Below are 12,271 nucleotides of genomic sequence, written 5' to 3'. Positions count from 1 at the left end.
TGTTGAGTTTTATTGGTATATAATATATATATATATATATATTGTACTAATATTTTTGGAGAATTGTTTAATATTGGAACACCAAGTGAACAAGTCTATGTTTACTTGTGTTTTAGGATGTCTCTTGGTATTTTTGAGTTGTCTTTGATTTGAAACTTTTCTAAGTGTAAAATATAAAAAAGATATATATATATATATAAATGTTTAAATATAAAAATTAAATAAATCCCATTTTCTAAATTACAAGAGGTGGACAATCAAATCACTTCACCTGTGATGAATGATCGATACCTTAACCTTATCTTACAAGAAAATATGGAAAACTGACCCAACACCACCACTCCTTTTTAATTATCAACACTTTGACTCTCCATACAACCTTCCCACTTTCTATGGCCATTACAAAACACACAAATATATATATATATATATATACACACGCATACATATAATCAACATCCAAAATCATCCACCACTTGAAATTGTTACATATAAGTTTTCTCTTTTCCCCAAAGCAAAATAAATAAATAACACATCACTTGCAAAATCCCAATCATTAAATTGACATGATAGTGATGATAGTATGTGTATACATAAATACATACCATTCATAATTTAATACCACAAATGTGGGGAAGTATTTCAATTTAATAAAATTGGGACAGAATCAAATTGTGAGGTTGGCAATTGACCTTACTGTTGTCCCACTAATACTACCAATACATCTTTCATCCCCAAAACGACGACGTTTATTTCAATTTCATTTTCCTCTCTTATTATTATTATTATTATAGTCTCGTACTCAGTCATTAACCCTCCTATTTTGTTTCCTTCCCTTCCAACCACATTTAAAATAATCCGAAAAGTTTGCTTGGTTTGTAATTGGATTTAAATAATATTTCATATAAAAATAATAAATTTTTTATTAACAATTATTAAGAGTGAATAATAATAATATTGATTTAAAATGTATATAGACAAATCCTTTTTAAGTGTGATAAAATTTTAAATTAAAATAATTATTTCATATAATATAACTATGTACTATTATTAAAATTTTAGAAGTAAAAAAAAAAAAAAATTCTTCAAATTCTTCAAAGATTATTTCATTTGAATTTGAATTCAATATTTTTTATTATTCAACTAAAACTCAAATAAAAAAAATACAAGTACAAACAAAATAAATCCAAAATTTTTATTTTCATTTTAAATAAAAGGGACAAATCAAAAAGTGAGACAAGAAAAGGGAATAACTTTTCTTTTTGGTCCTCAATATTTATTTATTTATCCTTTTCCCCAAAATCCATTATTTCTTTTCAAAGACGAGAAAATACTGAGGTTCTGCTTCGGGTTCCCCTCCATCGCTTTGATCCGCACGCTGTTCTTCCTCTCCTCATTTCCAGATTTTTCATTTTCAGATTTTGTGGTTTGTAAATTCAGCAACGGAATTCACCATTTCGTTCCTCCTTGTTTACGCTTCTCTCCTTTTCCATTTACCCTTCGTTTATGGATTTACGGATTTGGTTTACTTATTGAGATCTTAATCTGTTCTACAGTGTGAATTCCGCTGCCAATTTTTAATTTCATTATTTATTCGTTAGATTATCGGATAAATTTTCTGGAATCCATTGCCTCTCTGTAATTTGCTTCGCATTTCTTTCAAAATCAGTGTATTCTGGCATTTATGTGTTGAGTGAAACCATTATTTGTTTGTATGTTCATTTGTCTTCGAAATTTGTGGAAAAGTTTCTGGTAGCTAGCTATTGTGGAGATCCGGGAGCTTCTTCGGTTGTTCTGTCCTATGAGGACAGCTTTCGCTTCAGATTCTGGTGAAGAATCTCTCGATCCTCAGCAATGGCTTCAGGTTGAAAGAGGAAAGCGTAAAAAATTTACACTCGAATCCGAATCTGCTGCATCATCATCATCTTCTATGTATGTTTCTAACTATCTCCTCTCTCTGTTTTTTTTTTTTTTTTTCATATACATACAGATATATATATATATATAATTGTTCCATTCTATTGATTAACAGGTAATCACAAGCTGTACATACGTATATATATATACATATGTGCTTTTTGGTAATTTTAGAGCTCTGATTAAGGTTCACAACATATATATAAGGATATATATATGTATATATGATTTTTGGTGATGTTAGTTCATACATACATTATGTATATAAATGTAGTATTCCCTCGTCAGTAGTGGTTACATCATCGTCGTCATCATCATCATCATACTTAACATTAAAAATATCTATATATTTGTATAATTTTTGTTACAAATATCATTTACATTTATACTTACATTTTGATATAATAATTAATATTGAAATATCAACATGCAAAAAATAAATATCCCTTTAAAGTTGGACTGAAATAGTATAATTTTTGTGATTTTAGAGAACGCTCTGATCCAGGTTCATACATACATTTATGTGTATATATATATATATGATTTTTTGGTGATTTTAGAGAAGCTCTGATCAAGGTTAATACATGCATACATTTATGTTTTTGTTGATTTTAGAGAAGCTCTGATCAAGGTTCATACATACATTTATGTATATATATATATGATTTTTGGTTATTTTAGAGAAGCTCTGATCAAGGTTCATACATACATACATGTATATACATATATATGTTTTTTGGTGATTTTAGAGAAGCTCTTATCAAGGTTCATACATACATACATATATTTTGGAGAATTTATAGAAGCTCGGATCAAGGTTCATACATACATTATGTGTAACGTATGATTTTTGGTGGTTGTAGAGAAGCTCTGATCAAGGTTCCGGCGCCGCGAATTCTGCCGTTCTACAAGCCGGTTGATTACGTCCGAGTGTTGGCTAAAATTCACAAACAGCTCGAGTCATGTCCGCCGGAAGAGAGGTCGAATCTGTACCTGTTGCAGTATCAAGTCTTCAAGGGGCTCGGCGAGTCGAAGCTGATGCGAAGGAGTCTCCGGTCGGGCTGGATGGCGGCGACCACTGTCTATGAGAAGCTCGTCTTCGCGGCGTGGTTGAAGTACGAGAAGCAAGACGAAGAGATCGTTTCTGAATTGCTATCCTCTTGTGGAAAATGCTCGAATGAATTAGATGCCCCCGTCGATATCGCTTCCGAGTTCCCAGCAAACGAGTCTGCTTCGAGCTTTTCGTGCGATGCGACATCGACGATGCTCTCTCACCCTACGGTTACCTTCGTAATAGGAGACGAGACGGTAGTGGGTGACAGGCAAAAGATGGCTCGGCTTTCAGTGCCGTTCAATGCAATGCTTACCGGATGCTTCACGGAGTCGATGAGTAAAGACATCGACTTTTCAGAAAACAACATCTCCCCTTCGGGAATGCGGGCGATCCGCGATTTCAGCGAGACGGGGAGACTGGATAACAAATTGCCGCCCGATCTTCTGCTGGAGATTATGGCGTTTGCGAATCGATTTTTCTGCGAAGCTATTAAGGATGCTTGCGACAGAAAACTCGTATCACTAGTAGCCTCGACACAAGATGCGGTCGAGCTCGTGGACTTCGCCTTCAACCAGACCGCTCCCGCGTTGGCTGCTTCTTGTCTGCAAGTGTTTCTGCAGGGGCTTCCTGGCTCGCTGGACGACGCCCGCATTGTCGAACTGTTGAACAGTCTTGATAAGGATCGAAGGTCGATAATGGTTGGCCCTGCTTCGTATCCTCTTTACTCGTTACTCGCAGAAGTCGCCGTAGACTCTGATCCAGCCTCCGACCTAGCAGTTCAGTTCTTGAACAGGTTAGTCGACTGTGCCGAAACCAACCGGCAGAAAATGGTGGCACACCATCAGCTGGGCTGTGTTAGGCTCTCGAGAAAAGAGTATAAAGAAGCAGAAAGATCGTTCGAGGCTGCGCTACAAGGAGGGCACGTCTACTCGTCCGCGGGGTTGGCGAGATTGAGTTATATCCACGGCCACAAGTGGCGCGCTTACGAAAAGATTAGAGCCGTCGCGTTGTTGTATAATCAGCTCGGATGGGTGTACCAAGAGGAATCGTTGTACTGCCGAGTCGAGCAGCAGTGGGCGGAGCTCCACAGGGCAACTGAGCTGGACCCGACGTTGACGTACCCCTACATGTTTCGAGCTGCGGCTTTGTTCCGTAAGCATGAGGTGCGATCCGCGCTTGCGGAGATCGACCGGGTTCTCGGGTTTAAGCTCGCGTTGGAGTGCTTGGAGCTTCGATGTTGCTTCTATCTCGCCCTCGAGGATTACCAGTCCGCAATGTGCGATGTTCAGGCGATTCTTACGCTTAACCCGGATTATCGGATGTTCGATGGGCGAGTTTTGGCTTCCCATCTCCGTGCGCTCGTGTACGAGCATGTCGAGAAGTGGACGCCAGCGGAATGTTGGTTGCATCTCTACGATAGATGGTCGTTGGTCGACGACATAGGTTCGTTGTCCGTGATATATCAGATGCTCGATTCCGATGCAACGAAAGGTGTTCTGTACTTTCGACAATCACTGCTTCTCCTCCGGCAAGCTTTCAACTAAATATAATCTTCTTATGTTCTTCATTTCCCTTTGGATGATATTATTCTCATCTTATTTTTATCCATGTATAATGATCAGACTGAACTGTCCGGAGGCTGCAATGAGGAGCTTAAGCCTCGCTCGCCGACACGCGTCGAGCGAATCCGAGAGGCTGGTCTACGAGGGATGGATCTTGTACGACACCGGTCATTGCGAAGAAGGGCTGCGGAAGGCCGAGGAGTCGATTAATCTCCAGAGATCGTTCGAGGCCTTTTTCTTGAAAGCCTATGCGCTGGCGGATTCGAGTCAGGATCCATCTTGTTCGTCTACCGTAATATCACTCCTCGAAGAAGCTTTGAAATGTCCATCCGACAGACTTCGCAAGGGCCAGGTATTCGACAAATTTAATTTTCTTACGCCGATCTATCCGCTGCTGTTTAATACCAATGTAGTGATGATCACTCTCCAATGTTATATACTTACCAGGCCTTGAACAATCTTGGAAGTGTGTATATTGATTGTAACAAGCTAGACGAGGCGGCTGATTGCTACATGAATGCCCTGAATATCCGGCACACCCGAGCACACCAAGGGCTCGCGCGTGTGCACTTCCTGAGAAACGACAAGGATGCTGCATATGCTGAGATGACAAAACTGATTGAAAAGGCGAGGAACAATGCCTCGGCTTATGAAAAACGATCAGAGTTCTGCGACCGAGACCTCACAAAGGCGGATCTTGAGATGGTAACCCGCCTGGATCCGCTCCGAGTTTATCCATACAGATATCGAGCTGCAGGTTAGTTCTTTCGCCATCATATATATATATATAACCCGGGCTGCCAATCGAATCGAGCATTACCTGAACAACCTGATGATCGAAAAATGGCTGTGTCATCTGGCTGCAGTTCTGATGGATAATCACAAGGATAAAGAAGCCATTGCAGAACTATCGAGGGCTACGGCGTTCAAAGCAGATCTGCACCTTCTTCATCTCCGCGCTGCTTTCCACGAGCATATTGGTGATGCCAGAGGCGCTTTACGAGATTGTCGAGCAGCTCTGTCAGTCGACCCCAATCACCAAGAGATGCTGGAACTTCACGGCCGCATGAGCAGCCAAGAGCCCTGAAGATCAAACCGGCTTCGGGGACTTAATGTCGACAGCCTAGATGGGAAAAAGAAAAATCTAAGTTAATTGTGAAAGAATAACATACCTTATAGAAGGCAGCTTTACGACGAGCAATCATTATATCATCTATTCTCCCTTCCCTGTTCAAAAATGAAACCAAAAAGAGCAACATCATAGGTGTTTTCGGGATATAAAGAATGCCCGTCTCGGGGGTTCCTGTTGGCGAATTTATGAAAGGAGTGATGGCGGTAATTATAGAGGTCTAAGTTGGATTCAAATGGCTTCTTCAAGTTATTTCCAGAATAAAGCATGTTACAGTGATAGCTAACTCGAGGTTAGAAATATTCGACAAAACATTACATATCCGCCGAAAATTTGTCACGGTGAAAAAAAGGATTTGGTTCAACGCCACGGGCCTCGATGGCAGGTAGAGATTGTGCCATCTACAAACCTGAAAAGCAGTAGGGCTTCATCAAACTAGTTTTGTTATCCCAATCATATATTTCTCTCGAACAAAACGTAAAAATGCATGAATATGTCCTAGTGCAAGTAACATTCCAAACAATCCAATGAAATGGAGAAACAAATTACTCAAATAATCTAGTTTGATGACTATTAATTCATAGTGTACCAAAATCTGTCCCATAGGCAACCAAATAAAGTCGGGTTTTACGATTGGGTCAAGTGAAGAGTGAACTTTAAGAGGAAGATCTTACCTTGGTTAGTTAGACTAGCAGAAAGGCAAATACTTTTCACAGAGTCATTGTCCGCTGAACTGCAGCGTGCGGGTGTAGAAGGTGATCTGATTTGGGGTGGGGAGCATGTGCTACTTCTCGACATTTGATGGTTAAAATACATATCCAAACTTGAAGATACCGTCATTCCTCCCTTTCTCTTGCTCTTAAACCTTCACCTAACAGATATGTGAGGAACCACACAACAACCACAAGCACTCTTTGGTTTTTTTCTATCTAATAGGAAACAAAATATGACCCAATTACACACTAGTAGGTACCTGTCTTTTCTCTTCTCGAGATATCTCAGTACTGAAGCCTTTCTCGTTGATGACCCTTCGGCTGCATTTTAGTGGTTAATATGTAAGCAGAGGATTTCCATGAGGATGCAGTACAAAGGTTCAAAATCATTATAGTTGACAAACTTACGATTCACAATTACTCCATAACCAAGTATAATAACATTAATGTGACAGAACCCAGCTACACTCTTAGGAAAAGATAAAAATTCCCAATGCACATTACAAACATAAACATGCTTTTGTTTGATGTTTTCTATCACAAAGATCAAACTACTGCAAGGCATTTTTTGAAGTGACAAAGATCATGTTAGTTCACAAGGAATACTTGGATGGATACTTTAACTGCATTTAGAACTCATAGTTAGGATCCGGGGGTGGGGTTCTTTTCTTTTCCTTTCTTTAGTTAATATTGGAAAGCAACTCATAAATTATGCACCATTTACTTAATCTACCTATCGTCTGTCTGTCCACATATTTCAGAGTATTTCAGATGCAAATGATTGTATTATTAGCAAGCAGTTTCCGTTAGCATAAAGATAAAAGCTCATATTACAGTAGATCACCTATTAATAAGCAACAACAGAGAGGTATCATATTACACAGGAAAATAGTTTCTTCATCGAAATGTATGTACAAAAAGTACTGAAAAAGCGCTTGTGAAAGTTTTAACTCTAAAAGCATTCTTTTAAACTCTAGTGAATCTTGTGATGCTCAGGGCTTTTGCTTTGAGTATGCAACTTTTTCAACTTCCAGGCCACACATAATAAAACATGCCAAGTTCTTTGCAACGTATTTACTATAAAAAGTAGAACCTCTAGAAACAGCTATTGCATTTCTAGCACATAATATACTAGCTGCTTGAAGAGTAATCTACGATTGCAAAGAAAAAAATCCTACCGGGGGTTTCTTCATGAAGCATTCTAGTTTCTCTTCCAAGCACAATAGCGTTGTCCTTCATTCTCACTGGTAAATAAATTTCAAATGTTCAATTAATATGTGTGTGTATATATATATATATATATTATGTACATGTAGGAAAACTCCATAGTAAAACAACAGTAAAATCTTCATATAAGATAACCCTATGATAAAGCATTAGTAGCTTGTATTATCACCCAGTTTCCTAGTTTGATATTTCAGGATGTCAAAGGCATTGAGAGATAGCAATCGTGACATTTAATATACAAATTTCTTTCACCTGTTTCGGGAGTTGGCAAAATAACAGCAGCAGAATTTTGATGTCCCATAGTACTGCCAGCTTTTGAGATGCACGGCAAATGATGGGATATTGTTGTTACATCAACCTCCTGTTCTGGGAACTTTACCGGACTTGCCGCAACATTCAGTATTGCTTTTGCCTGAGCATTTGTTATATTAGAGACAAACATAAGGGGGGTAAATCACCATTAACAATCATATTAAAATAAACAAATAAGCACTGGATAGCTAATAATAACCAACAATACCTTATCTGCAGGCACATCATCATATACATTTACTTTGCCACAATAAAAGATCGTCATTTGCCCAACCAGTATATTTGTTGAATCAGTGGCCCTGGAAAAACTGAAATCTCTTTAGACAAAACATTATTCACTATTAAGCACCATTTTAGGTTTGATTGATTATGTTTACAGATGTCACAGTCAAAAGAGTAAATGACACAAGAACACGGTTGGCTAACTCCATTGAGATATTCTTTTTGGGTAAGCTTGCCAGGTAATAAATCATAACAGAATCATCTTTTGTAAGATGCTGAATCTATCAAGATTTCAAGGGCAACAGAACTCATAACAACGAATTGAAACCTCATGAATTTATCTTTGGAGATGATCACTACATGGACAAGTTATTCAGAAATCATCAGCAAATAGGAGAAGCTCTAAGGATTGGGTATGACCTGTATTCTTCATTATTTAGATAAGGAAATATTTGTTTTCCAACTTATGGGTTGATAAATACAAATATATTTTACGACATCGTAGAAATAAAAACTGTAGCACATGACACAAAATAATATTTCTTTCTGCTCAATGAAGATGGTGATTTCACAGGTCTCATCAGCAAGACTCTGCGTGCTTGAACAGGCATTGTCAAAAATCATGCTGAATTTGAATAGTTTAAGAATACCTGAACTCCACATTAAAGATTAAATTTCTTCTAGAAAATGTTATGGATTCCATAAGGTGAAGGGTTCACTCAATTCTTTTTTTACTTTTTCTTGACAGAGATCAGAATATCTCATCTTACCACTAGAAAAGATATTGGTTCTAATTAATCAACTTAACAAGAATGTTTCTTTTCCTTTTTTGCAAATGTAAGTACACATATAATGCTTGGTTAATGAATTAGACCTGTAAACTTTTTCTTAGATAACTACATTATCTTAGTAAACTACAATTAAAAAAATCTTTACTGTTAGAAGATGCTGGCCAAGTGACTTTTGTAATGATCACTATCAGTTCAAGCTCTAGGCCACAGTTTTCCTTGATCCACGTCTTATATAACCGTTTGTCCAGTTGCATTTAGCAGTGAGCTCCCACATTATCACTCAACCCCCCCCCCCTTCCCCAACCCACCTAAGTATGTTCGATTGCTGTTTAACATGAATTCTGACCCATCATTTTCGAGAAGATTTCCCAGAAGCTAATATATACAAAAATTTAGAAAACCACATGCATTCATTATGAAATTAAGAAGAAGAAAGAGAAAGAAAAAGGAGAGAGAGGTAAAATAGTAGTAATAATAATTATTATAATAATATTTGAAAGAAGACGTTAGTCAGCTGTTGGAGTGTTGCGCAAGCATTCACCAGATAAATACAAGAATTTATATAAAAAAGGAAAGATAATTAGCAGTAATTATCACATAAGTCATTTCTCTAATGGATTATATAATATGAATAACCTCGCTTGAGCAGATTCATCAATGGCCGCAACATTACGGCCAGGAAAACCACCTGAGGAATCAGGTCTTTCCGGATCTTTTCTACGAGACGCGGTCGTCTCCTCTGCAGAAGCAGAATTTTCAGCATCGCCGCCACTCGTTCCCTTAGTAACCTACATTTATATAATTACAAAAGATGAGGAACTCGCTCGGCACTAAACACGTATTTTAATTCAACAACAACACAAAATTCAAGGCAGAACGTGCACAGAATCTTTTCATCGCCTCCTCCACTTCCACCCTTTCTAGGTCTTTTCCAAGTCAATAAAACACAATATAAATTGATATCTACACAGACGAGTAACGCACGCTCTCTAGAACAGCAGTGTTACTGCTTTGGCTATTATCCGGACACGAGATGCGAAGCTTCTTGCGCGAACTAGCTCCGGAATCCGGCGAGGCTTCCAGCAGCTTCTTCAGCATTATCACTTGCTGAATCGCCTGCGATTTGTTCCAAGAAGGTCTCCTCATTCCTGCGCCAAAATCATCACATAAATTAGCATAAAACCACCGCCTCAAACAGGATTAACAACTGATTCCCCCAATTCCACCCCCAAACTCCCCCTCCACCTCACCTTTCTCCTTGAGGTAACGGCGGCAATCTTCGCGAGTGACCTGAGCAATGTCATCCTCAGTGAGCTCCCCTAGCGGCTTGTCCAGAATAAATTTGGTCTCCTCCTGCGGCATCGCGTGCAATTCCAGCAGCAGTTCCGTAATTAAACCTTCAACAGAGCTCCGGACAGCAGATCGCACCAAAATTACTCGAAATCAAGCTGTTCCTTCTAGGTATTCGAAGCTCCGCCGCAGGCAGTGAGTGAAGAACAGCGCCAGTAGGGGTTTGCGGTAAATGTGGCCGTGGCTTCGCATCGCTGTCCCGTGCGAGAATTTATTTATTAATATATATTTTTTTATTTCTTTAATCGAGTGGTGAGGGTATTGGTTACTTGATGCGACCCAAGTCTGCAACCCCGGTATGCCACGTAACTGTCTCTGTATGTGAATTTATAGTATTGCCCTCTGATTCCTGTCATTTACGATCTTGCCCCTTGATCAATTATTTCCGTTTTATAAAATTAAATTTGACCTTTTCCGGTTATATATATATTTTATTAATAAAACTGTGGGAGTAACTTTCATATGAATGCAAAGGAACGTGCGCCTTTAAATGATGGTGAAAGCAAGCGATAAAGTGCTTAGCGAAACGGCATCGTTTTGAGTTGGCCGGCCCTCTTCATTGAAAGCAACCAGACGACGCCGTTTCGCCATGTATTTTTCTTTCTTTTTTTCCATATTTGATTTGACATTTCACTCGAATTTGTAGAATATAAATTATTATTATTATTATTATATCAAGCAAGCCAAATACTCCCTCCGTCCCCATGTAACATAGTCTATTACTTTAGATAGTAAAAATAATTATAAATTAAGAGATTAAGACAACTAAATAGTTTAATTAAGATTAAAAAAATTTAAATTTAAATTTTTAAAATTTGATTAAAGTGTATATAATTAATTTTCCAAAAAAAGAAATGACAAATTATGTGGGACGGACGAAAATAGAAAATAGAGACAAATTATGTGGGACGGAGGAAGTAATATTTATCTTACCTTAATCGCCAAGGAAATTGATGCGTAATGGCATCTAAATATAATTATTATTTTCAAAGTATATACACTAAGCTAATTAAGATGCAATTCATGGGACAATAACACCAAATTTGGTGGTGTTTTTATTTAATTAAAAATATTATTTATTGTTAACACACGTATTTTAAATCCAAATATTTTTCACAGTCTTCGCACAACCAATAATATCACAATCATGATCGTAAATAAAACACCATTCTTGTGCATAAAAGATAGCTCACCAAAAATAAAAAATTAACATAGTTAAATAGAATGAAAAGTTAAGTTTGATTTTACTCCCTCCGTCCCACATAATTTGTCTCTATATTCTATTTTCGTCCGTCCCACATAACTTGTCCTTTTTATTTTTGGAAATATAATTATACACTTTAATCGCAGTTTAAATTTTAAATTTTATAATTTTTTTAATCTTAATTAAACTATTTACTTATCTTAATCTTAATTTATAATTATTTTTACTAAATAATAATTATTTTTACTAATACACTTCTTAATTACTTACTAATTATATTTTACCTAAATTTCCGTGTCTACAGTAATACATCCATATTATATGGGACGGAGGGAGTAATATTTTTTTAGTATATTACTCCCTCCGGCCCACATACCGGGTCTGCTACACTGTAGACACGGTATTTTAGGAGGGGTGTAATTAGTAGATAATTAAGAATGTATTAGTGAAAATAATTATCCGATAATATAAATAATTATAAATTAAGATTAAGATAACTAATTACTCTAATTAAAATTTTTAAAAAAATAAAATTAAAAAGTTTAAAATGAAATTAAAGTGTGTAATTATTTTCCAAAAAAAAGTGACATGGTATATGGGACGGACAGAAACGACAACGTGACATAGTATGTGGGACGGAGGGAGTACAATACAACATACACTACATTCGTCTAATTTGAAAGTATATATTTACTTTTACTGCGAAGTTAAAAAATAATATTATTGTCGCCTTTTAACTAAGAATTTATTTGTTTTTTATGTATCGAACTTTAAATACTACTAATATTAT

The 12,271-nt window shown here is 37.1% G+C and overlaps 2 protein-coding genes across 5 annotated transcripts; one reads left to right on the top strand and one right to left on the bottom strand.

Moving 5' to 3' along the window:
- Positions 1-1,305: 1,305 nt before the first annotated feature.
- LOC127258865 (ETO1-like protein 1) lies at positions 1,306-5,749 on the top strand. Its single transcript, XM_051285907.1, has 5 exons — positions 1,306-1,932; positions 2,781-4,499; positions 4,594-4,885; positions 4,981-5,290; positions 5,400-5,749. The coding sequence occupies exons 1-5, from the start codon at positions 1,802-1,804 to the stop codon at positions 5,618-5,620; spliced, it is 2,673 nt and encodes an 890-aa protein (XP_051141864.1). The 5' UTR covers positions 1,306-1,801; the 3' UTR covers positions 5,621-5,749.
- LOC127258866 (protein TIFY 4B-like) lies at positions 4,319-10,598 on the bottom strand. 4 transcript variants are annotated; one of them, XM_051285908.1, is made up of 9 exons: positions 10,178-10,598; positions 9,912-10,075; positions 9,564-9,715; positions 8,123-8,222; positions 7,855-8,014; positions 7,554-7,619; positions 6,636-6,696; positions 6,337-6,527; positions 4,319-6,087 (listed from the first exon to the last, which is right to left on the bottom strand). In XM_051285908.1, exons 1-9 carry the CDS (start codon positions 10,287-10,289, stop codon positions 6,023-6,025), a joined length of 1,071 nt encoding a protein of 356 aa, XP_051141865.1. In that variant the 5' UTR covers positions 10,290-10,598; the 3' UTR covers positions 4,319-6,022. The 4 variants fall into 4 exon arrangements, with proteins under 4 accessions (XP_051141865.1, XP_051141866.1, XP_051141867.1 ...); XM_051285909.1 differs by having other exon boundaries at positions 8,123-8,213; positions 10,178-10,595; XM_051285910.1 differs by having other exon boundaries at positions 4,319-6,071; positions 10,178-10,593.
- Positions 10,599-12,271: the final 1,673 nt, after the last annotated feature.

This window comes from Andrographis paniculata, unplaced genomic scaffold (assembly GCF_009805555.1).
Source record: "Andrographis paniculata isolate CXL003 unplaced genomic scaffold, ASM980555v1 Contig5END, whole genome shotgun sequence".
NCBI lineage: Eukaryota > Viridiplantae > Streptophyta > Magnoliopsida > Lamiales > Acanthaceae > Andrographis > Andrographis paniculata.
This window is presented reverse-complemented; position numbering and strand designations above follow the sequence as displayed.

Coding starts and splice junctions, on each gene's coding strand:
- LOC127258865 (XM_051285907.1), top strand. CDS start 1,802: ATGAGGACAGCTTTCGCTTCAGATTCTGGTGAAGAATCTCTCGATCCT. Junction 4,500..4,593: donor CAATCACTGCTTCTCCTCCG/GCAAGCTTTCAA, acceptor TATAATGATCAG/ACTGAACTGTCCGGAGGCTG. Junction 5,291..5,399: donor ATACAGATATCGAGCTGCAG/GTTAGTTCTTTC, acceptor ATCTGGCTGCAG/TTCTGATGGATAATCACAAG.
- LOC127258866 (XM_051285908.1), bottom strand. CDS start 10,289: ATGCCGCAGGAGGAGACCAAATTTATTCTGGACAAGCCGCTAGGGGAG. Junction 8,223..9,563: donor GATGAATCTGCTCAAGCGAG/GTTATTCATATT, acceptor AAGAGATTTCAG/TTTTTCCAGGGCCACTGATT. Junction 7,620..7,854: donor TTTGCCAACTCCCGAAACAG/GTGAAAGAAATT, acceptor TTTATTTACCAG/TGAGAATGAAGGACAACGCT.